Source organism: Pelobates fuscus, chromosome 11 (assembly GCF_036172605.1).
Source record: "Pelobates fuscus isolate aPelFus1 chromosome 11, aPelFus1.pri, whole genome shotgun sequence".
In the NCBI taxonomy this organism is placed as follows: Eukaryota; Metazoa; Chordata; class Amphibia; order Anura; family Pelobatidae; genus Pelobates; species Pelobates fuscus.
In genome coordinates, this window is record NC_086327.1 from 130,088,544 (window position 1) to 130,115,468 (window position 26,925).

The window sequence follows — 26,925 nt, forward strand, 5'->3', positions numbered from 1 at the left end:
ACCAACTGGACGTTTCATGGGACATGAACTGGTAGAATAGGAACAGTCAATGATTCGAAACGCCAGAGTAGCTAATTACATGGTTGGAATCAGGGGATTTACCTGAATGCTTCAATAATATAGGCTGAAACTGGCGTGCTTCCGGACCGAGGGTTTGGCTGCCATGTTAGCGTAACGCTGCTTTTGGTAACGTTGGTCACAAGAGGTTTGGATGGGGATCCAGGAACAAGGTTTGGTTCTGAGAGTTGCACATGTATTACGGAACCTTTTTCTTAACATAACATTAAAAAAAAAAAAAAAAAAAAAAAGAAAGAAAGAAAGCAACGAATTAAAAGTAAATAGAGAATAAAAAGAAAATTAAATCAAGGAATCACGAGATATGACATGTTACATATAGAATATAAATAATATTAAATGGGAGGAGAGGTTCTAGTTTCTGTACTGAATGTTCTTGTTAAAAAGTAACAGATTGTCAATGGAATATTACACCAGGTTTACACAGAGCCCAGCTCTTATTAAACGCTAATTAACCATGTAATTCATGGAGTTCTTTAGACCAGACAGCGTATCCTAAATCCATGTCTGACAATTGTTTTACAGCTGCGGATGGTAATTTAAATAAAGCAATAATGAACCCAGACTAATGATTATATAGCAATCAGTCACACAGACGAGGCCTTGTGGATCCAGACCAGTGAGTCCGACATGGACAAGTTTAATGAATGAACATGGAGAAGGGGAGTTACCTTGAATCTCCAGGAAACCGCTCCACGTGGTCTCTCCAGCTGAACTAGTGGCCACGCAGGTATACATCCCCGAATCTGTCACCTGGGAACAATATACAGAATCTTTAGTGATCGCATCGGTCTGAGTCTCGGAGGACTTATACCTTGGTATCCCACAGTGCTGTACATTGGTACAAGTACACGATTTGACAAACAAACACAGGAGGAGGAGTTAAGAGTCCTTTTCCTTACGGAACATAGAATCTTGATAACTTAAAATGCCACATTCATAAAGACAAGCAGCGCTATAGGATGTGTTTGGGAGATTGTTAGGGGGAATACCCTGTGTGTGGAAGACCTTTGGTAATCAGACCAGTACTTCGGTGGATGCGAAACTGTGTGTGTGTGGGGTGGAGGGGACACACTAAATTAGATTCACAGAAATATGCGCATTTCCTTATCTCGGCAGACTTTAAGAAAAGTCGTTTCTCATTTTGCGGGCGTAAGCAAGTCTTTTACATTAAATTCTTCAGTCTCTGCTTGAAAAAGTCTTGGGAAAAATAAAGTCATTCTTTGTTTTTTTATTCTTCCATTAAATAACTATTCAGGTCCAGTTAATATGTGGAGACACACAATATATAGGTGGATTTTATTTTATTGGCACCGTGCGTTCAACGTGTAAATTACACTTGGCGCAGGAAGCCTATTCTCCAAACACCTGCTCAGGTGGTCTGACGGGTAACAATAGATAAATACAGCTCATGATATCTGCCTGACAGGTAAGTTGAAGTATTTGTTTAGTAACAATTTCATTTCAGTAACAATTTCCTTTCATGTGACACTTGAGTCTATGACACCACCTGGCCAACGTCTCGTTTCCTAGCTCGGCCTGCTCTCTGGAGGGTCTCAGGACACTGGAAGAAGCTCAGGATTGGAGTGCTATGTAACGACTGTTAAATATAGAAATGTATTCGTTTCTATCTGCACTGGGTTTGGCGCGGTCGGTTTGGTTCCTGACTGAATCTCCTTAAGGCTTTACAAACTGGCCTCCCTTCATCCAGCATTTGCGGCACAGAGGCCATTAACTCATAACAATCCTACAGTCGACATGGCAGGTCAAATTCTTTCTGGGCAGGAAGCCATGTCTGCCGCGAACTGATGCGATTAGCTGTACAGGGACTCGTTCTCCCATTAACCTCCTCATTCTGACACAACGACGGAACAAAAATAGCCAAGAACTTCACTCCCCGCTGGCTGCCTGCATCAATATTTTAAGGAAATATTAACATGAGTGCCATGTTTTATAAGTAATTAATGAGTAACCTGTGCTTTACCCTACACTGCAATGTAATTCCAGAGCAGCAATCAGCAAGAAACACAAAGTTACTGACCAAAAAAACGTTTTTCCCTGAACCATTTCATTGCCATAAAGCAAACTGCGCACCCATGTGGCACAGAAAGAGTGAACCACACCTGTCACCTGTTACTAGTATTTAATGTGTGATCCTCGAAGCACTGGGCAGTTTGTTTAATGCATGTCTCAATACTGTCTATTTTTACCATATTCCATTATTCCCTAAGCGTGGCTGGGATTAATTTGGACCCCCGGTACTCCCAGAGAGGCCGCTATGGGACCAGGTCAGATCATTGTTACCGAAATCCGGGGAAGGTTTGACATGATTTAACTGCGCTATTACGACAGATAGTTCACCTGTCACTATGAGATCCATCAAACACCCCCTGAAGCCAATAATCCCAGACACCCTCTGTCTTCAGTGAACCGAATTTCCCCAGCATGGCTGTGAAGGTGTTAACGTGGCACTGAATGACGTGGCACTGCATGACATGTACTATAATCCCACTTTATACTATTCTTTTTTGATGTTGTGTGGAGCGGGATTCCTGTAAACTTGCCACTTGGAGTGCGGCTCGTAACTCTAGTTATAGAAACCTGCTAAACTCCAGGCACTCTGCTTTTGGTTTAGGGCCAGATGGAAACTGTTCATAAAACCAGTCTAAAAATATTGCACCAATCTTTGTAAATTGATGTCTGGTTCAGAGATCACAGAAAATAAACGCTTACACAAAGATGACTAAATCAGAACCTCCGAACGCATAATGACTACACATGGGCTTCTGTTTGCTCACGTAACGCAAGGCTGCACCTTTACAATATCGCCAATCAGGTACCTGGACCTCTCCTTTCAGGGAATGCCGCCTATTGTTCTTGCAAAATTGTTCGAATTTTCATTGGACCGACATAAATAAAATGTTCCTTGAGTGTCTGTTTGAAATTGTGCTTTGAAGAACAAAAAAAGGATCAGATGATTCAGACATCAAACAACACTTCAAAGACAACACAATTTCTGCTATTGAACGCAGGAGCCGTACGTTAAGTTTCCACCTTCTCCAGATGGGAATACATGTTTAAAGAAGCATTGTGTTTTACAGCTGGGGGACACTGCTCTGAGACACTCAAAAGTAGATTCCAGTCTTCCCTTTGGGGCTTCTGATCTCAACAAACCAGAGGGTACTGAACAGTGAATTAAGATCAACTCAATATTTTCAGGAAATTACAAAACAGAACATTTCACCAACCAAAAGGCTCAATTTTGTTAAGGTGTACAGAATGGAAGTGGTGCCGGATGTCATGAACAGAGAAGCACTAGCAATCAAATCTCAAAAGCAAGACGTGAGCAAAACTATCCCAAACAGCCAAACTCTGCAAACTCCAAGCTATCATCACTTGCTACACTAATTCCACAGCACAATACGTTCCTTATCTACCAAACACCGACATAACATGTGTGCCCCAACGGATCACTTAGATTGCAAGTTTTTGGGCACAAGACATTAATTTATCTTTTTATCATGCACCGGCTGAATGTGTTGACTTTATTCCATTAGATGCTGTGTTCATTTTGAGATTAGATTACGAACACACACACACAGACAAACACGTACACACTTACACAGAACCATAGATCAGGTTCTAAGAGATAGGAGAGACATTTCATCTATCTTTGAATCATAAACGAGATGACAGAGAACATTTTTGGATAACTAACACTAAATAAAAAACATAAAGTCTGTTAAACTAAAACAAGTCTGAATGAACAAACAGTTACTCAATAATTTGCAGCAAAGTTTTTATAAAGAACTAGAAATGTTTTTAGGGTAAAAACAATCCAAAAATGTATTAAAAAAATGCACCTCTTTCCCTTTCATTGCCAGCAAGGACCAAGTGGTTCTAAAATATTAACACCGCTCTCATCAGATCAGGAACAGAACAGCAAAATACTCGGCAAAAGCAAAATTAAAAATGTATGCATTCTCCAGGGACAGACGGTGCACGAAGAGTTCAGCATTTGAAATGCGTAAAAAAAAATACAGGTCTTAAATAAATAAAATGCTGGGTTTATTGCAACATCATTATCCACAGAAATCTATGGAACCCACTAATATGTTCATAGACAAAAAAAAAAAAAAACATACATGGATTTCAGCCCCAAAACATCTCATTATTTCTCAAATGTTTACCTTGTAAAATCAAACACACTGAATTAACAAAAAACTTATCTTCCATTTTTTACCAGGATTGAAACGGCTAAATATGTGAGTTTATTATTAACGGATTGTTGTTGCAGATATTACGCACCTGTAAATGGGTGATCTGCAAAGTCCCATTATCCTGAATGCCAAATCGGGGGTCGCTCGCTGCAATTCGTAGGCCATCTTTTAACCAGTGAATGCTGGGGAGGGGGTTACCAGACACGTGGCACTGCATCTGTACAACCGAGTCAATGGTAACTGTTTGGTTGGCGGGACCACGACGAATAATCGGTGGAATTCGGTCAGACGTCACTGAAAAGGTCAAAGAGGTTTTATGAGAAAGAGTACTAGTATCATGGTTTCCATATATCAGTCAGAGATTTAGCCAATAGGCTTTGATAATAAACACCTGCTCTCATTACTATCTGGTTACGTGCATATTTAACATTCTTAACTATTTCTACAGCCAAACGTTTAAGTTTAAAAAACATTTTGCGTCGAAGCGTTTTGAATTTTTCGTTTCTATAGTTTAAGATATTCTCTAAAATTGTGAAAGACAATTCTGACCCATTTTGAAGAAATCAAATATTAATAAACCTCTGAAAACCATATTAATAAAAAAATATCCTTTTTTGTCTGGCAAAAATCAAAGCCAGGATTGAAACTGAATGAACTAGCGAACGCTAGATTGAATGGCTAATGGATGTCGGTGCGCCCTGAACCTCAACGCCGCTATCTGCTAAGCATCCGCAACGTACATAACACAAATAGCATCCGTAGACAACTCTCCATCTAACGAAAATTAGAAGATAAAATATCTGTATATTAACATTCAAGTTCAAGCCAAGAAAGTGTCTTCAGAGAGAAGCAATTAATTAAGCACTTTCTGAGATTTCAAATCCACGGCTTCAGAGGACGTCAGCTCCCCTTTTAAGTGGGAAATGGAAAAATGTAGATAATTAAGAAGCCAATTCACCAGTTTCTAAATGTATTTGCAGAGTACCAGTAAGTGATTATAATTGGGATTTGTATTCTAAACGGAAAATTCACAAACTAAACACAATTTGTAGGGAATTTGAAATGTTAACAAGGATCAGTGTTTATTGAGACTAATTAATGTTTTATTTCTAACAAACTATATGGGAGGTTTAGCTTGGATATTCCTGGCTCGTACATGGCTTTTCGTGACTTTATAAACAAACAAACCCCGTGAAGTCGAGAATAATAAAGCATTTAAACTTCTGTTGCAACAAACAAAAAACGAAAAAAAGAAAATCGGAAGGGAAACCCACAGTACAGATTTCTGTAAACCTCCGAAAATACCATAGTGAACACAAATGAGAACATTGTCAAAGCTCTACTTGTCAATAAATACCATGGTAAAACAACAGGTGAGTTAACACTCCCGTGTCTGTCTCCCTCCAAGTCAACGGCGCTACCATCACCTCTACCTCGCAGGCTCGCTGCCTGGGCGTTCTTTTTGACTCCAACCTCTCCCCTCATGTCCAATCAATCGCCAAATCCTGTCGCTTCCATCTCAAAAACATAGCGCGCATCCGCCCATATTTAACATCGGATGCGGCTACAGTGCTGGTCCATGCTCTTGTTCTCTCTCCTGCCTTGACTACTGCAATACCCTTCTCAGTTGTCTTACGTGTTCCCACCGCTGCAATCTATAATGAATGCGGCGGCATGGCTAATTTTCCTGTCCGCTCGCACCTCCCACGCCTCCCCGCTCTGTCAGTCCCTGTATTGGCTTCCAGTTAGATATAGGGCTCAATTTAAAATTCTGGTGCTTGATTACAAGTCCCTACATAATGCTGCTCCGACCTACCGATCCTCCCTAATACAATGTCCCGTCGAGGCCCCTGCACTCTGCCGAAGACCTGCATCTATCCTCTGTCAGTACTCCCACCTCTGATGCTCGCCTACAAGATTTCTCCAGGGCTTCCCGTTAGATGCTCACCCAGTCTCCACTCATTCAGAAAATCATTACAAACTCACTTCTTTAAGAAAGCATATCAATTAAACTGTTAGCAGGTTTTTATCCCCCAACCCCATGACTCCTCTCCTGCCACTGTCAGAAATTACCTACTAAGCCCTCAGTGAATACTTTTCTAACAACCAACTTCGTACCCCTACTTTTACCCTTTGTGTCACTATACCCCACTCCCTCTAGAATGTAAGCTCATTGAGCAGGGCACTCCACCCCTCTGTTATTGTGTGTACAATTACGTGTCTGTTAGTCCACCCATTGTACAGCGCTACGGAATCTGATGGCGCTATATAAATAATAACATAATAATACTGATAATGTGAAGTATTCAATCTACTCATTATAACAAATTATTATTAGTCTTAAGGACAGAAAATCAATTATTTAGCTATTTTCTTGGCGGATTTCTTAGAATGTCCCAGAAAACAAGTTTCTTTACGAACAGGTTAAGAATTCAAAAAAGTGGTGTGTTTTTTTGGATGATTTTGCCAGCGGTGATTGCTGGAAACAGTTAAACAATTAGTGTAAAAAAACAGCTGTCAGTATCGCCTTTTTTCTGCAAAACCTTTTCATCTTTAGAACAAGAGCACAAATAGCGCGAGTTAAAAAATATATAAAATATATAAAAAATATATATCCTAAATAAAGTGAATGAAATAACATTTTCTTCATTGATTAATCTTATATTTTATTTTACAAAGACTCCCATAATAACCCTTTAAACATGCAGCACTAAAAGAAAATGTACACTGCCGTTGGCCACCTGGTAATATAATGTCATCACATGAGACCCCTGATCTGGCTCCCACGCCTGGATGGAGGCTACAATTGTGTTTAAATCAGCCAGTTATGTTCAGTAGGACCTGGGGCGGCTCTACCAAAATCAATATAACGAACTGTCTGTAGCTGGGAGGACGATACAGATATTAACAGACAATTCAAAAAGAACACAGTGCAAGTAGACAGCCCCTCTACCTCCCCCACGCAAAAAAAAAACAACACAGAGAGATACACACAAATACACATATAGCATGCACACACAGAGATACAAACATAACACACAAAACACACACATAGCATACACACACGTACCAGAGAAACATATCATACACACACAAGATGCATAGATATAACACACATAGCATACATACACACAAACATACATACAGCGTACACACACAAAAAGATACAAACCTATAAAACACAAAACACACACGTAGCATACACACAGAGATACAAACATAGCAAAAAACACACACATAGCATACACACACATACCAGAGAAACATATCATACACACACAAGATGCATAGATATAACACAGATAGCATACATACACACAAACATACATATAGCGTACACACACAAAAAGATACAAACCTATAAAACACAAAACACACACGGAGCATACACACAGAGATACAAACATAGCAAAAAACACACACATAGCATACACACACGTACCAGAGACACATATACACACACAAAATGCACACATATAACATACACATAGCATACACACAAACATACATACAGCGTACACACACAAAGAAACACACAACACACACGCAAAACTTTTCATTTCAAAATAATGTTTTCTGAAAGTTTTTTGCTAGTCTGTTTGCTTGTTTAACATCTCTTGACGATCTTTGTACAAAGCTAGGTACATTCTGTGAAAAACATGCATATATTTCATGGGGTAACCACAGCTAAATCTCACACTGAGAAAAAAAAATCTGGATATTGAAATTTATGCTTTTAGAATTTCAAGGAAATTTTTCTGCCATTCAAATAGTTTATTTTATAAATATATATAGGATACATCGATGATATAAATCTGCAACTTTCGTTTTTGTTTTCAATTTACCCATACATTAATAATATTGTGGAACGTGACGCAGGCCAGGAAACGTCGATCACAGACGTCCAGCCATCACTTGTCCAAAGATTAACTTAAAGCTGATGTACTCAGGGGAAATTTAGAAAAATGTTAATAAAACTAGGGTGACAATGATAAAGATTGAGCAATCACCATAGAAACCAAAAGCATCAAAATAAACATTCTGTTGGTTTCCATGGTAACAGTTCCACTTTCAGAACTTTTCCACTTTTCTGTTTGCAATATTTTAATTATTCATCCCCTTTAATAATAAGAAGAAGAATCTGATGATTCAGCCCATTAAACCGTTTAATCAGTAAGTCCGTATTGGATGCCCTCACCATCTTCCACCTCCAGAAGTGCCTTTGCTAGAATGCTTCCCGCCACGCTGATGGCTTGGCACATGTAATAACCGGAGTCGCCCATCTGAACATCGATTATGGTAAGTTCTCCACTTGGTGACACTGAAAAACGTCCAACGGTCTGGGGCGGCTGGCTCGGGAAAAGCAGTATCTGGTGGAAGTGAGACAATCAAAATGATGAGTTATACATATATATTCTACAAGCATGTATCGATTCACAATGATCGAAATGTGTCGTGTGTGATACGTCCGTGATGTAACATTTAAACAGCGAGACTCGGGAGTCGATACAGATCGGACGCTGCTTGTAAAACCTTCTAGCTCAGACTGTTTTCCTTTTAGGTTATACTTTGTGGGTTTGTTTAAACAGTCAATAACACATTTAATTCAATGCTCCATCCAATATAGCAGTCACATTCTGGAAATTTAAGAATTCAATTCTGTATTAAAACAAAGACAGGGCCCATTTTTGAACGTGGGGCAATCTCTATGGATCCCAACAGAATGTTTAGCACCTTATCTCAGAATTGATCCTTTCAAATGAAAAAGAAAATCCTCACAATTACTGGTAAGTAAATATGCTTAAAAACAGCGTAATAGCAAATACTTATAAGAAATGATTTGGTCCAAACAAACTCATCTTTTATCGCTTAACCTTAAACACCGGTTTAAATCTAGCAGAATTACAAGGCACCCCTGATTATTTACTTTATAGCCAACATGTTATCCCTATTCCAAGTAGGGAAAAAAAAAAAAAAAAAAAACTTTAGTGTAGAAATAGTTCCGTTAACAAAGAAAAATAAACGGATAAAGCAATGCCTTTGATTGTATTCCTCTAACAGTTAATATATTTCTAGTTGAAGTTGCAATTAACGGATGATTAACTAGGATTTTTTTTCCCAGTTTGTCTAAAACACTCTGCGGTATCCTTTGTAAAGGTCTCTTTGATAAACTCAGGTGTGATTGTCCGTGTAATGGTTTTCCTGACCCCGATCCTTGTGTTAATATGAAGCATAAATTGGTGGAGCATTCATTATAAAGAGGCACAGGATCCGTGGAGAATTTTTAAATCTTACTATTAAACTCGCACTTTAGTTACGAAGACATTCTCAGAGAACAAAAGGCGGCGGAACTCAGGTCAGCTATCCGACAGCAAACAGTGTTTGCAAACAATAAGCCTGTAAAAACAAGTCGATCCCAGCAAAGGGTTCATTACAGCAGGCGGCCAGGACAGCAGGCTCTGCATGATGGGGTCACAAAGCTATTTCTGGAGTAATTGTAGACACTGGATTGCTTTACTCAGAGTTACCGCTATCTCACCAGGTTTAATTAAGAACTCGCCACTGGGCGCAATATCACAGGAGACTAAAATTTATTTATTTGAGGGAATACGGGCTTATTAAAGTAAATACCAGCATCTCATTGAGATGCATCCGCAGCTTTAATTAAAAACACTGTTTCACAAACCGTTACAGTTTATCGCATTAGATTGGGGAGAAGGTTTATTAATGCCAAAGTGAATAATCTAGGTTAAAAGCAGAGACCTAATATTTGAATATTCCTGCTCTGTTTCACGCTCATCAAATCGCTGGATATTTTCATTTACTCAGATCACGGGCTCAGGTAGAGATGTCTGGACCGGTCGATGACCTCTATTACATCCCGACCACAAACACTTCTAATGGTCTAACTGTAACCTGGCCAGGCCACAACCTCTGGCTCCAAAATAATAATATTATAATATCCAGAACTGACCCAATATAAAGATTACATAATAATATCCAGATCCCACACAATATAAAGATTACATATTAATTTCCATATTATTTGGGGTACCCTTTTTATAAAGTAATATGAAGTACACAAAGTTTGTACTTTTCATACCAGCCCTAAAATCAAAACATGGTCTGGTAACCATGGAGATTATAGAGACGGATTCATGGATTTTATTGTATTTTTATATCAAACGACACAAAAAGTTTGGGGCAATGACATTAAATATGGGAAATAAGATGCAATCGGAATCCACATTAGAAATTATTCAAACTCAGTTTAAGAAAGCTATTACGGTTATATATCCTCTGTAATTGGAACGCAGAACGAGAACTGTGTCAGTTATTATGGGGGTTCAGAGGGAATATTTAAAGAAATACTCACACTTAATCAACACAATACAAATATGGCGGTTATATAATCTATATACCGGTACTCAATATGGGGTTATATAATAAATATATGCAATATGGGGGTTTTATAATAAATCAAAAAATAAAAATATGGGGTTATATAATCAATATACTCAATATGGGGGTTATATAATAAATATACTCAATATGGGGGTTATATAATAAATATACTCAATATGGGGTTATATAATAAATATATTCAATATGGGGTTATATAATAAATATAATCAATATGGGGTTTTTATAATAAATATAATCAATATGGGGGTTAGATAATAAATATACTCAATATGGGGGTTTTATAATAAATATAATCAATATGGGGTTATATAATAAATATACTCAATATGGGGTTATATAATAAATATACTCAATATGGGGTTATATAATAAATATACTCAATATGGGGGTTATATAATAAATATAATCAATATGGAGGTTATATAATAAATATATTCAATATGGGGTTATATAATAAACATACCCAATATGGGGGTTTTATAATAAATCAAAACAATAAAAATATGGGGTTATATAATAAATATACTCAATATGGGGGTTATATAATAAATATAATCAATATGGGGTTTTTATAATAAATATAATCAATATGGGGGTTAGATAATAAATATACTCAATATGGGGGTTTTATAATAAATATAATCAATATGGGGTTATATAATAAATATACTCAATATGGGGTTATATAATAAATATACTCAATATGGGGTTATATAATAAATATACTCAATATGGGGGTTATATAATAAATATAATCAATATGGGGTTTTTATAATCAATATATTCCATATGTGGGAGTTATATAATAAATATACTCAATATGGGGTTTTTATAATCAATATACTCAATATGGGGGTTTTATAATAAATATAATCAATATGGGGGTTTTATAATAAATATACTCAATATGGGGGTTTTATAATAAATATAATCAATATGGGGGTTATATAATCAATATACTCAATATGGGGGTTTATAATAAATATAATCAATATGGAGGTTATATAATCAATATACTCCATATGTGGGACTATGGGATCATGTTCACATTTCATGTTTTACTTGTAATTATGTAAAAAGTTTGGCTCCTCAAAAAAAATAAAAAAAAAGAAGCTTATTAAAGAAATGTGTCAGCCCCATTATCCCCTTCATCCCCCAAAACACTCACCTGGCTTCCTTCTTTTTGCCAGAACACAGCAGGAGGAGGATTGCCCTTGGTTTCACACTGAAAGGTCACGGTTCGCCCTTGCACCACTATTTGGTCACGAGGACGTGTCACGAGTTGAGGTGGAACTGCAACCAACAAGCATAAATCATTGGGTTAACATTTGGACTAATAACAGAATTTTCTCATATCTAGTAAACACGTAGAAGGACAGATAAAGGTCGCTCAAAAACAAGAAATGGACCAGCATCCAGGGCAAAGGAGGAACAGGCAAAAGGAGGGAGAGACGGGAATACCCCGCATGCTGCATCACTAACTAAAAATATCATTAAATCCCACTAGGCATCCAACCATCCGGGGCAAGGCATGCCACCATCCCGGGCAAGGCGTGCCACCATCCCGGGCAAGGCGTGCCACCATCCCGGGCAAGGCGTGCCACCATCCCGGGCAAGGCGTGCCACCATCCCGGGCAAGGCGTGCCACCATCCCGGGCAAGGCGTGCCACCATCCCGGGCAAGGCGTGCCACCATCCCGGGCAAGGCGTGCCACCAGCAGAAATGGCAGCAGACACTGTCCTTCAGGTTAATTATTGCTAAGCCTGTGGATTTTTGGAGCTTAAGCAGCGTAAGGGACACTATGATCTCAGATCACATTCACCGGCACGCACTCACACCACATTCACCGGCACGCACTCACACCACATTCACCTGTACACACACACACACACCACATTCACCTGTACACATTCACACCACATTCACCTGCACGCACTCACACCACATTCACCTGCACGCACTCACACCACATTCACCTGCACGCACTCACACCGCACTCACACCGCATTCACCTGCACGCACTCACACCGCATTCACCTGCACGCACTCACACCGCATTCACCTGCACGCACTCACACCGCATTCACCTGCACGCACTCACACCGCATTCACCTGCACGCACTCACACCGCATTCACCTGCACGCACTCACACCGCATTCACCTGCACGCACTCACACCGCATTCACCTGCACGCACTCACACCACATTCGGCTGCACGCACTCACACCACATTCGGCTGCACGCACTCACACCACATTCACCTGTATGCACTCACACCACATTCACCTGTACGCACTCACTTCAATTCATTTATCAATGATTGGTGTTCCCAGCTCCACTAATGTGGAAACCTAGCTAAATGGACACTATTCTAACCCAGAATCAGCCGCAGGCAGAGTGTGTAATCTCAACCAAACCATAAAATGAGGTCTCTAACATATATATGACATATGTTTGGTGACATCCTGTAAAGCAGAACAATGATTATGGGGACCAACCTTTAACGCTACCGACACTCCCAAACCCCATAGTTACCACAGTTTGTCTGGCACTTATAGTGCCTCATCACCAGTACCTTGACTAGAACCCACATCCCCTCAGATACTCACATCCTGCATTGTGCCTACATCCCCCCCAGATAGCCACATCCTGCATTGTACCCACACACCCCCAGATACCCGCATCCTGCATGGTACCTACAACCCCACATCCCCCCAATACCCACATCCCCCCGATACCCACATCCTTTATGGTACACACCCAGCCCAGATACCCTCAACCCCCCGATACCCACATCCCCCTCCCCCAAGTACTCACACCGTGCATAGCACTCACACCCCCTGGCATGCGTATGAAATGAGATGAAATGGTTACTTACACAATTTGCCGACTGCAACCAAACGGGAACCGAAATAAAACAAAAGAAGCATGAAATGAGTTTGATTGAATGAATGAGATTAAAGTGATATGAAAACAGTATGTGATGTCTGTGTGACATTACTTTTACATGGACACAAACAGCGGTTTAAATGAATACCAACAAAACAATGACCAGAACGTCTGCCCCCCGGCCCCGGCATAGCCCACAGAATGGGGGTTCCCTCCACATCCATATAATGAGGGTCAGATCCTGCAGAAATCCCACCTGGTTCTAGTAAAGAGCCTTTTACCAATCATATCCCACCCAGAGTCTATAAATACGGAATATCAGGATAAATAACTCTGCCTTAAAAAAACTCCCACTGCAGCCCGGTAACATAACTACCAACCTGCAAACTACCAACCCAGCATGTTCTCCCAGGCACACCATCTTCATGCTATGGGGTGGAACATGAAGAGCGCTGCCCATAATATTTCAATCTCCATTGCCACGGGAGGTAAATCTGCTAATTAATCATCAAGGCGGGCTGTATGTGATTAATTCATGATTTCATCAGCAGATTTCCTCACAGCAGCATATAAATTCTATGTTATACATGACAGCTGTTTTCACGCACTGCCCATCAGCAAAAAAGACAGCTCAGTTGTCTGAGAAAACATGGTGGATTTGTAATTTATTTGGGTGAAAATTCCTTTTCTGTAGCTGTAAGTACCATATAACAAAAAACATAAAATTTACCCAGACAGAATGCTCACATATTTCAGTCCCTGGAGTGAAATCAGGTGCGGTTAGGAAATTGTCAAAGTTTGTGCAGAAAATATGACACATACCATGAACGCCGAGAGAGCCCGATGCCTCCGATTTGCCCACCCTATTCTCTGCGACACAGGTATACGTCCCCTCATCGTCGGCGTTGACCCTGGAGATCCTCAGTGTACTATCACTACGTATCTCATACCTGGAGGCCCAGACAAGGAGAGCTTTTAGCTTTCAAGGATAATTTAGTTAGTTAAAAAAGGCATTGGGGATCGTCCCTGGACCTTGATCGACCCTAACCCAGATCCCATCATTAGTCTTTTACCTGCCCCGCGGCAGTTCTCCCTCTTCTTTACGCCATCGAGTAGTGGGAGCAGGATCACCCTGCACCTCGCAGTGGAAGTCCACGATATCATCAGCCAGCACGACCTGGTTTATGGGTCTCCTAATAAACGTGGGGCGCTCTGTGGGGTAACATGCAAACGTACAATAACGGCTGGTTAGTGTTTACCATGGCGGCGTGGCTTGCTGTAAAATAGTATTATTTAAAATGACAAACAGAGGGGCAGTTACTTGTACTTTCTAAAACCTGACTAGCCGTAATCGATTTGGAGCATCCCTGTCGGTTGAAACAGAATCGTCATATTTATCACACCAACTTGATGGGCACAATATGTTTACAGCTGCACTGCAGAGCCCACTGGGTTGGGAAGAGGCCAATGGAAGGGTTTTGCAAAATATATTATAACAGAAATTAATAGAAATTAGTGCCCACACCATGGGTCACTGTGTGTATTTTACCATTAAAGAACGGGGAGTCAGTCTAATGTATTGTATGGAATTTGGATCCCAGTCAAGAAAAGGTTAAGAATACTGGAATATGCAAACATGTCAAGCTGGAAAATGTACTTTTCATTATTACACATTTACCAAACACGGTGAGCCATGTGGAATCATGTGGCTGCGTAATTTAGGGGGGCACACTTATTGATTGGGTTGGTAAATGTGGACGTCAGAAGATATGTTTATTATGTCCCTTAGTTTCATATATAACCAGAGGAGGTGCCTACATCCTCTGAAGACCCTCTGTTTATAGCTAGTCGGTGTTGAAGAACTACGCACAGCGTTCTCCCAGATTATTGAGGAGTCTGTTTCAGCAGAAACGTTACTGGAATCCCAAGACTCACAGAATAATATTGGGGTTGAAATGGAAAGGACGCTGGGATAAAAGGACATCAGCTGATCCGGAACATTCTGCAACATTGATTTAAAGGGTTACTCCAACTTCCATGACCACTTCGGGTTTTAGAAGTGGTTGTGGTGGTACGAGTCTGTAGGTACATTGGGTTTTGTAGATGATGGATGTGGTTGAGGTAGAAACACGTTCATTGCGTATAATGGAACAATAATACCACACGCACAGATATTTCAAGAAACAGGATTGATTGATTTTTACATTTATTACGCTCACGGTAAACCTGCTCAAACGTCTGCTGAAGTTCTAATGAATCCCCCCGTAACCAAGGTAACTTTCTAGGTGTAACGTACCGAAGACGATAAGCTGCGCGTGCTCACTATCGCGCTCTCCCACCATGTTTGTGGCCACACAGATGTACATTCCAGCGTCACTCTTCCGCGTGTTGGAAATCATTAGTTTTCCTCCTCGAATCTAAAAAATAAATTAAAGAATTAACCCATTCACTGCCGACTGAATGCTGGACATAGAAAGTCAGTGTGTGTGTCATACTCTACAAATAATTAACCTATTCACTGCCGACACTGAATTCTGGACATAATAAGTCAGTGTGTGTCACACTCTACAAAGAATTAACCCATTCACCGCTGACTCCAAATGCTGGACATAGAAAGTCCGTGTGTGTGTCACACTCTACAAAGAATTAACCCATTCACTGCCGACCCTGAATGATGGATATAGAAAGTTAGTGTGTGTCGCACTCTAAAGAGAATTAACCCATTCATCGCTGACATGGAATGATGGATATAGAAAGTCAGTGTCGCACTCTACAAATAATTAACCCATTCACTGCCAACACTGAATGCTGGCCATAGAAAGTCAGTGTAAAATAATGGGAAAGCTTAGTTTTAATACCAGAAACATTATTTACATTTTGCAGGCCACAACGCTTACCGTTATCCGCTCGTCCTTATCGCTGATACGGGCATTATCTTTCTTCCAGGAAATGGTGGGCTCAGGGTGGCCCTTAGGAGGAATACATTCCATGACGGCCGGTTCTCCCGCTGCCACCACAACATCGCCAGGAGCTTGCCGGAAATCATCGCGTAATACTGCAATAGAAGGCAAAAAGTGTCATTAATGGAGGAATCATCCGGCGTTCTAAACCAGAAAAGACTAACATTATCTAACATCACGGCAGGCAGTCCTGCAGAACAAAGTCAGCTTCTCTGCGCATCCACGCTGCCATTAAAACATAAACTCCTGCAATTCATAACGTCAGTTTCAAAGGGGATCAGAACATAAAAACTTTGAAATAAAATTACACTTAATCTGTGCGTTATCTGTTAGACAGAGAGTTAAAGATGAAGAATTAAAATATGCAGCGGCCCTCACCTACAACACCAGATTCACAGCAAAGTCTTCTGGCATTTCAATTCTTTTAGCAAGACTACATTTTTTCTAAAAATGTATTTCTTGAATTGGTTGTCTACACAATAATGTGTTCGTTTTTTAAACTGCACTACTTCATGTTAAACAATTAATATTGAATTGAATTTATTCCCCATGTTTACCATAAGAACCAGCTAGTAAAACCAGTAATTTATCATTTCAAAATAACCTATCGATACATAAAATAAAATGGAAATTAAGTGTGTCATGTTTTGAGATGGCAGGGGATCCGACAGCAGTTTTTTGCGCTATTGTCCAAAGATAATTAAAGTCTTGGGGTTTGACAGTGCTGGCGTGATTTCTTGAACATACGCAATTAGGGATACCTCCGTCAGTCAATCTGCTCATTTAACAAAAAAAAATATCATCACAACATCAAAGAAAAAATAATAACTTGCATCCAGTCCGTGTTGTTAAACTGCAAATAAAAATCTGACTTATATGTAAATCGTATATTAAAGAGGCTGCTGACATTTATTTCGAGGAAGGTTTGTTTTCTAAACATAGCCAGACGTTTTCCTAAATCTGATTTTAATTCCGGTAATAGGACGAGATTGAATGCACTGCTGATATCAGACCCGTTAATAGCAAAATAAATCAATAAACCCCAAATATAACTAACTCAGACAGAACCACAATCTCCCCCACCCCCCACTGTGAGAACAAACACCAACTGCAGACCAAGTTTATAAATATCTGCATTTTAAAGTGTAATTAGGCGATGTCCAAACAGCTGTTCTCTTTACAGGACTGTACACAAAATGACAAACTAGGGCAAATAAACAGCAAACGCTCAATTCTGACCAAAATAGACAAATATTAGTCCTTCACGCTAGCTATCCAGCTATTTGGTTCTAAATTTGGAGATTTGGTTGTGAAAGCCGGCACAGCTCAGTTCAATCAGACTGCGCACAGTTAGGCAGGTTCAAGGTTTGGATCACGCATTAACCAAATTTACTGTCAATGTAGAGCTCATAGGAGATTTGAAGGATTTCTTATGAATATGTTATGGCACACAGCGACTACACAAAAAAACACTGTTGGTAAGATGCTGGCTCTGGCATTAACATTTATTTTTTGAATTACCAGGATTTTTAATCATGCTCATAACGTGGACATCATTTGGACTAATGCATATTAGCTCATTGAGCAAGGCCCTCGTGCTCTCTCTGTTCCTGTGCGTCCAACTCGTCTGGTTCCAAATACATTTTCATTATCCCGCTCTTTCTCTAAATAATAATAATAAAAGCTGGAACACCAAACACACTAAGAGCAAGGTGATAGCATTAACTGCCGGGGAGCAGGACACAATGCAGATTGGCAATGTGCACTCACAGCTTAACAATGAATTAAAACAAAATAAATATCGCCACCGGCAGAACATGTATCGTCAAGATAAACGTCTCACACAATGCATAGCTCAAACATCTCACACAATGCATAGCTCAAACATCTCACACAATGCATAGCTCAAACGTCTCGCACAATGTGTAGCTCAAACGTCTCGCACAATGTATAGCTCAAACATTTCGCACAATGTGTAGCTCAAACGTCTCGCACAATGTGTAGCTCAAACGTCTTGCACAATGTGTAGCTCAAACGTCTTGCACAATGTGTAGCTCAAACGTCTCGCACAATGTGTAGCTCAAACGTCTCGCACAATGTGTAGCTCAAACGTCTCGCACAATGTGTAGCTCAAACGTCTCGCACAATGTATAGCTCAAACGTCTCGCACAATGTATAGCTCATACGTCTCGCACAATGTGTAGCTCATACGTCTCGCACAATGTATAGCTCATACGTCTCGCACAATGTATAGCTCATACGTCTCGCACAATGTATAGCTCAAACGTCTCGCACAATGTGTAGCTCAAACGTCTCGCACAATGTGTAGCTCAAACGTCTCGCACAATGTGTAGCTCAAACGTTTTATACAATGTATAGCTTAAATGCCGCACAAGTATCACATTTTCCATCGCACGGTAAATATTACAGTTATTGTTTTCTGTATCCATATTTTGGTTGCATACTTTCCCTGTTTCTCCAAAACTGCAATTATTGCTAATTACTATGAAGCTCTAACAATACTTATCCAGAATTTCTGCAATTAAGTGTAATTGAATTTTTTATGTTTTCCCTACTAAGCATGACGTCTAATGTTAGCAAGATTTTATTATCGCAAAAATATACGTCCTCTCAGCAGCACAAGCAATCGGAATCGTTAAACTTTAGGATTCATTAAAGTTTTCCGTCGCCTGGAAACCAACTCAGATTAAATGACTCACTAGTGGTATCGCTCCAAAAACAACACAAAATCCCTCCACCCAACAAGACGTTCACTCGTCGCGATATCAGAAGGGTAAATATTAAGTCATATACCCACATTGGGCTGCACACTCCAGCTTATTATCAACATTATCGAATAAAATAATACATAACACAGTAACCTTCAAACCACAAAACTCTAGATTCTTAAATAACTTTAATCCAAGCATCCATTAATATATAATCTGCCATACATAAATAATGCCCATCGATAAATTCTAATGTAAATGTCAATAATTTATCTTCTGAAACACCTACAATATTATATATAATATTAAATAATGTTAAGAAACACACATACACCATCAATAACAGCAATAACTCAGAGTGCAAGTCGTCACCCCAATTTAGCTACTTATTATATTCGTTGGTCATTTACACATGAAGAAGCTCTGAGACAGGTGTTGTTTTTAAAAAAAAGATAACAATACTAATGACAAAAAATATATATAATGTATCTATTCAAATTTCATTAACAAAGAAAAGAGAAATGTTAACATCAAAATCATCGTAATGGTTTATATGGAAACAAAAAGGAGAATCTGAAAAGGCTTTGAAGGTCACAAACAGCCACAAGTTTGAGAACAAAATGGCATCAGGGGTAAGAAGATAATGACTTCAGGTTTGGAGGTAAGATAGCTGTGGGACTACAATCAAGATGGCTGTAATGTTGGAGACACGGTGGCCGTTAGGTGCAGCAGATCAGCCATCTTGTGGCACAGAGTTTGGTAAAACAGGTTATGAGGTAATTTACAACAACTGAACTGATTGCAGGAAAATGGCAACAAGTAAAATGTCGCCTCATATGGAAAATTCCAGGGAGAAGAAACGGACTCACATAGCGCAATGAAAAGAATGTCAAACCCTGTTTATCGGAGTCTTAGAAAACTTGTTCCACCAGTGAAGCCTGAGCCACTTATTCTGCGATGATTCCTACGTCACCCGATAATAAAGTGATCGATTACCCTGAGCAATACACTATTATTCATTAGATCGACTGACAGACCGTCTCGGGCTGTTCTTCCGCTGTCTGTATTAAGTGATTAAAATTAGGGAAGCTACCCTAACGGTTTAATTCCCCACTTTCTGGAAACATCCCGCAAAAACACGAAGTAATGGCTAGTAAAGTCCAATAAACACTGATGGTTAGCAAGTCTTATGAGAAATATAAAAATCCACCACACACATTAAAATGCGCCTGGCTTATCAAACATTGTATCGATATATCCCGCTAGTCAAAACCCTGGTGTAGTTATACGAAATGCTATATCAATATAGGATTTTTGGACCTACTTCGATCTTATGGCTTTGCCATGGCTAACGCGGCAAACACTACAAATATGGAGGAAAGGGAGCCGCTTCACGTTCTGCCCCTCACCCCAAGTGATGCACGACATCCCACAAGTCCGATTGAGAATTGTTCGTGGCAGTATGCCATCGAGCGCTAAAGCGATTTATTGGCACAAGGGAACAGAGTGTGCGAGACCCTTCAATACAATTAATAATTCTGCATATTCTGTGACTGATTCCCCTGCTAACAGGGCACGGACTATATGGCCCCCGTGCTTACATCATGTTGCTTTAAAAATTCAAACATGAAAGTGCTAATTATCAGACTTCTTTTATAGCAGACACATAATGCTAATTGGCAATCAGCCTAATAGCACCTACTTATTCTAAAGTTCCATGTGCTTCTGTTATGCTGCCAGCCCAATGTACATCCAAGGAATTGCATGTAAAAAATGTTATTTCATTTTAAATTGTTTTTAAATTACTTTTTTTCCTTAATTTTTTTTCTTAATTTCTAGCATTAAATATCACGCACCCAGACAATAGTTCCATGTATTCCTTTGCTCAATATAAAGTCTCTTTATGTTTTATCTCTATATTGAAACGCGAATACTGAAAACAGCTGTAACCATAGTAACAGCCAAAGCTCTGTAAGATGAAGAGGGGGTTGGGGAGTAAGACACAGGTATTTGGAGTTTAATTTGAATGCAAAGCTTTATTGCTTGGAAAGCAATAACTGAAGGACATTGAAGGGTTTCTAATTAATTACAAAAAAAAACCAAAACACCACAGAATTGATTCCATTTTAATCTCATCATGGAGGTTGATATCATTAATACACTTATTCCGCTAGAAAGGGATTTAACCCACACATAGGCGTTTTTTTTCTTAATTCCAGTTTGAGGAGCAGTTTTATATAAAGACTGGCTACATGATAACATTTGTAAGAGTTTCTATAATTATTTCGCCACATTAGTATTGTAAAGCGTTGCGGAATACGTTGGCACTAAATAAAGTACAGTTCACGGTGATATTTTACTCACGAAAACAGAAATAACAAAAAATGCCAGAAAAGCCAGTAGCTAATTAGCAAAAACATATTTTTTTTTCCCAATATTGCGGTTTTTACAGTTTAACCATTTTGGCCTAAACGGTGCAGTTCTCCACATTTCCAGGTTTAGTGCGTAAACCGAGCTGGATAGGACTCTTTGTTTTGAGTGTAAATTAGAGAGATTAGTAGGAAGCAATTCTCCACAAAAACACTCTTTTGTCTTTAATCAAAGGGCGTATTTAGAGTAGAGTCCCTTCCTCCAGCAGATCCTGCTGTTCTTATCATGCAAAGTGCTAATCCGTTCCTTTAATTAACTCTCCATCTGATTACAGTGACTAATTAATACCAAGGAAGAAGAAGGCAGCCATAGAGCTGGTCCTACATAGAATGGCAATATTAATTTAATAGGCCATTATTTAATGGCCAAAATAAATGTTTTCTGAACTAGCATGCACCCTCGATATCATATTAACCCCTCCAGGACCAGATTGAGGGAAATCCCTGGTTATAGTGACACGTTTATCACCCCTCCTGCCGTGGTAGAAACTTTGAGAACCCTTTAGCCATCTATGAATAATGGTCTGCGGCTGGGCCAGGCCATTGCTTCCTGGAAGCAGTACAAATAAACCAGGGATAACGTCCCAATACATATTAGCACACATTTCACGTTGATTCCACAGACATCACCGACAATTCAACAACATAACATGTTTCCAAGACAACCCATATGTGATCTGTTGTCGTGTGTTGGCTTTTGAGACTAATCTTTCATTATCAGAAACGGATTGCTTATACCAACGATTACTTTCCCAGTCACATACATCATTTGTGAACTATATTACCTACAATGCTAAGCCAGCAATGGATTATACAAAGAGAACAATCATGGGGTTGAGAGGGGACTGTGATAAGTCTAACCCCCAAAACGGGGTCTAATGAGTTTAACTACACTCTTTCCCGAGATATGATCTCAGCACAAATCAGGGGTGGTGGCGGCGGCAAGGGGCAGGGGTTTGTTATATTTGTAAATATAATCAGAATTCTACTTTTTCCTCCTTGGTGTTTTAAATGAATTATATTTTACAGAAAGTTGTTAACAGCATTCAGTCTCTAATGACCATGTTTGCTAGCAGTGCTTGGCTCAGAAGTCCCTCGTTATACCCATTATACGTCCCTGTACCATCTCCGTGGTAAAACCATTAAATACAATGTGTGTTTAGAACAGAGTAAAATCATACATAAAACCGTAAACTGTCATTAACACTATCTGGTTCAGCTGCTAATTGTGCATTGACGAGTGAAGCAGATAATAGGTTTTAGCGCCATTAAACCGGTACTTCATTGGTATTGACGAAATTATGTTAATGGTGGATAAAAGTGTTTTCATGCTATATCACTGTTTATATTTAATCTATCACTCTTCCTTCCTAGTGTTGGAGGAATGCTAATCAATCGCCAACGTCTGACCGGCAGAGCGCGTCTCGGAGAGCGACTAAGAAAGCAGGTAGAATTTTATTCTAGTCCGCGTGTATAAAGAACGATACTCCTTCTCTCTGTTCAGTAAATGAAAACAGAAAAAAAGAAAAGGATCGTCTGTTTTGAAGATGTTTTCATTGTACACAATCTCTGGTATATGGCTGACAGAGCCCATATAGCTGACGGGTGCAGCAGTAACTTTCAAAGGGTTTCTCCAAGCACCACGACCAGTTCAGTAATTGGAAGTGGTGATGGTGCTTGGGAGTCTTTATGTTCATTCTAAAACATTGCTCATAGAGCGATTAACCCCTTTGCTGCCAGAATTGTGTAAATCTGCCTACAAAGAAGATCGGGAGCTCAGGAACCCATTACCGGTGAACAAGGCTGTGGTACTCCTGACATACCCACAACAGTGGGGTGATCATAAGTCGGTATAAACCATTACAAAAAGTTATTTTAGATAATTAAGTCAATCCTGGTATGGTACCATTAACGTGTACTAATTGGTATTCACAGTATCACCACGAAGGCTGGACACTCCTCACCCGAACATAATCCTGACCTCTGGCCAATGTGAGCTTTAATCTGTGACTACAATAGCACGATCAATAGAGACAGCCTGCTGGCCCATTTAACTCAAACACAGGGACCCCCCAAAGGGGTAAGCCAGCCCCATTCCAGCCAAATGAACGAGCAAACCCTTAGCCACCTTATAAAACAGCTCTAACTACAACTAATACGGCTACAATTTCTACTTGAATACTTACATCAGGAAATTCTAGAATCTGTCATACAATCTAGAAATTACTGTGTGCTGGGAGATGGCTCATAATGAAGACCTGTAAACCTTAAATAAAGTGTCTGTACGTGAGATAGACCTACAAGTCATGTTACAAAACCAAAGTTGTATGATGAAACGTTACATGCAAAGCAAAAGCACACAAACAGCTAAGCAAGGCATGCCGGAGGCATATCAACACGTACACATGGACAGAGACGCAAAGAGAGACCCACAGACCGAGACACACACAGACAGAGACACACACACAGAGACATAGAAAGAGAGACACACGCACAGACACACAGAGAGACATAGATGGAGAGACACAGAAAGAAAGACAGACACGGACAGAGAGACAGAGACATAGAAAGAGACACACACACAGACCCACAGAGAGACATAGATGCACAGACAGACAGACATGGAGGAAAAGACACAGACAGAGACATGGGAGAGAGACACAAAGACAGACAGTAAAAGACATGGAGACAGAGACACGCCCAGATCTATAGAAAGGAGAAATATGGAGGGACAGAGAGAGAGACACAGGTATTAGATCCTGAGAAATACAGAGTAAGACAGACAGACAGAGTGAGCAAGACAGACATTAGAGATGGATTATGAGTTTGAAGAGAGGGCAGCTCATATCCAGTTACGGATCCCTTGCGAGCTGAGTATCAGGTTGTCACTGAAAGGTCATTGAAAGTGTGAATATTACCCTGGATCAATACCTTACATTGTTACAGAGAGAAACCTTCATTAGAGCTCTAGTCAACAGATGGCTCCAGGGGCCCCGTGGGGACACAGCATGTCTCTCATAACCAATATCTGGAAACATTGTATGAACCGTGGGATTACTTCCAGGTTAACAAGACAAACTGCAATATGGGAAATGAGGAAGCACTCACACTCCGTACTGTAAAATATTCTCTATTATTACACAGTGATAACTATACAATAAAAAAAATATACAAGCAAAGTCAATAAGTGCTCACTCTGAGCTTCAGACAGTACTGAATATTCACTCCTAGCTTCACACAGTGCCAAGTGCTCACTCACAACATCACACACTGCTGAGTGCTCACTCATAGCTTTACCCAGGGCTGAGTGCTCACTCATAGCTTCACACAGTGCTGAGTGCTCAGTCGGAGCTTCAAACAGTACTGAATATTCACACCTAGCTTTACACAGTGCAGAGAGCTCACTCATAGCTTTAAACAGTGCTGAGTGCTCACTCCCATATTTACACAGTGCCAAGAGCTCACTCATAACGTTACACAGTGCTGAGTGATCACTCGGTGCTTCAAACAGTGCTGAGTGCTCAGTCGGTGCTTCAAACAGTACTGAATATTCACTCCTAGGTTTACACAGTGCAGAGTGTTTACTCCCAGATTTTACACAGTGCCGAGTGCTCACTCATAGCTTTTCACATTGCCGAGAGGTCACTCATAGCTTAACACAGTGCTGGTTACTCACTCATAGCATTACACAGTGCGCACTCATTACTTTACACAGTGCAGAGAGCTCACTCATAGCATTACACAGTGCCCAGTGCGCACTCATTACTTTACACAGTGCAGAGAGCTCACTCATAGCTTTACACAGTGCCGAGAGTACCCCTAACTTATGCAAGAACCCCCAACGCATGCAGGACCCCCAATGCATGCAGGACTTTCTCAGCACATGCAGAACCCCCAAACCCCATTGTGTACAGTATCCCACAATGTGTGTACAGGATCCCCCCCAATGTGTGTACAAGATCCCCCCCGACCCAATCCTCGCCGGACCCAATGTGTATAGAAGGTCCCCCCCCAATGTGTATACAGCATTCCCCAATGTGTGTACAGGATCCCCCCCCCCCCCATGTGTGTAGAAGATTCCCCCCTCAATGTGTATACTGGATTCCCCCCTCAATGTGTATACTGTATTCCCTTCCCCCCCAGGACCCCCCTCAATGTGTATACAGGGACCCCTCCCCAATGTGTATACAGGGTGCCCCCCATGTGTATACAGGGTGCCCCCCATGTGTATACAGGGTCCCCCCCAATGTGTATACAGATTCTCCGTCCCCCCATGTGTATACAGGGTCCCCCCCAATGTGTATACAGGGTCCCCCCCAATGTGTATACAGGGTCCCCCCCAATGTGTATACAGGGTCCCCCCCCAATGTGTATACAGGGTCCCCCCCCAAATGTGTATACAGGGTCCCCCCCAATGTGTATACAGGGTCCCCCCCAATGTGTATACAGGGTCCCCCCCAATGTGTATACAGGGTCCCCCCCTCCCCCAATGTGTATACAGGGTCCCCCCCTCCCCCAATGTGTATACAGGGTCCCCCCCTCCCAGAATGTGTATACAGGGTCCCCCCCTCCCCCAATGTGTATACAGGGTCCCCCCCCTCCCCCAATGTGTATACAGGGTCCCCCCTCCCTCAATGTGTATACAGGGTCCCCCCAATGTGTATACAAGGTGTGTGTCCCCAGTGTGTGTCTATTGACCCATCCAACACCAATAATCCGAAACCTTTATTTACATTAAAAGATTTATATCACAGGAAACAACCGTCACACATTACTTGGGATTCACACCATTCGCTTCTATAGTTTATTCTGACAAAAAACAGATTTCTTTTTGTTTTACTTTTTCCTCCAATTTCCTAAGACAGAGAATAAATCTGTTCTATGGACCTTGAACTCGTGGCAGATGGGGTACTGTAAGACCCTGTATTTTGATAAACTGCTCACAAATCACAATAACTGCGCAATAAATCCAAAGATATTTTAAAGGTACTTTAATTAACAGTTTTTTTTCCTCCCACGTTGGAGCAGAGCTTACAAACCGCACATTAACAACGTCATCCAACAATCGGCAAACACTACATTACACTTTATAATATTAGAATATACATTTATTTTTTCTTAACTACTCCTCTATAAATTGTAAACACCCAAAATCTTTGTATCGTGAAGTTTTATTTGATTTACACCACAAAGGGA

At 40.3% G+C, this 26,925-nt stretch overlaps 1 protein-coding gene across 2 annotated transcripts in view; it reads right to left on the minus strand.

The window, feature by feature from the left end:
• Nucleotides 1-26,925, minus strand: part of ROBO3 (roundabout guidance receptor 3) — a 272,235-nt gene that overhangs the window by 35,771 nt on the left and 209,539 nt on the right. For both annotated transcript variants that reach the window (XM_063435427.1, XM_063435428.1), the window contains exons 3-11: nt 16,509-16,666; nt 15,908-16,028; nt 14,685-14,823; nt 14,434-14,561; nt 11,890-12,014; nt 8,494-8,665; nt 4,384-4,589; nt 747-828; nt 103-271 (exon numbers count right to left, since the gene is read on the minus strand). In XM_063435427.1, coding sequence (XP_063291497.1) covers nt 103-271; nt 747-828; nt 4,384-4,589; nt 8,494-8,665; nt 11,890-12,014; nt 14,434-14,561; nt 14,685-14,823; nt 15,908-16,028; nt 16,509-16,666 — 1,300 coding nt within the window. The remainder of the gene's footprint in view (nt 1-102; nt 272-746; nt 829-4,383; nt 4,590-8,493; nt 8,666-11,889; nt 12,015-14,433; nt 14,562-14,684; nt 14,824-15,907; nt 16,029-16,508; nt 16,667-26,925) is intronic.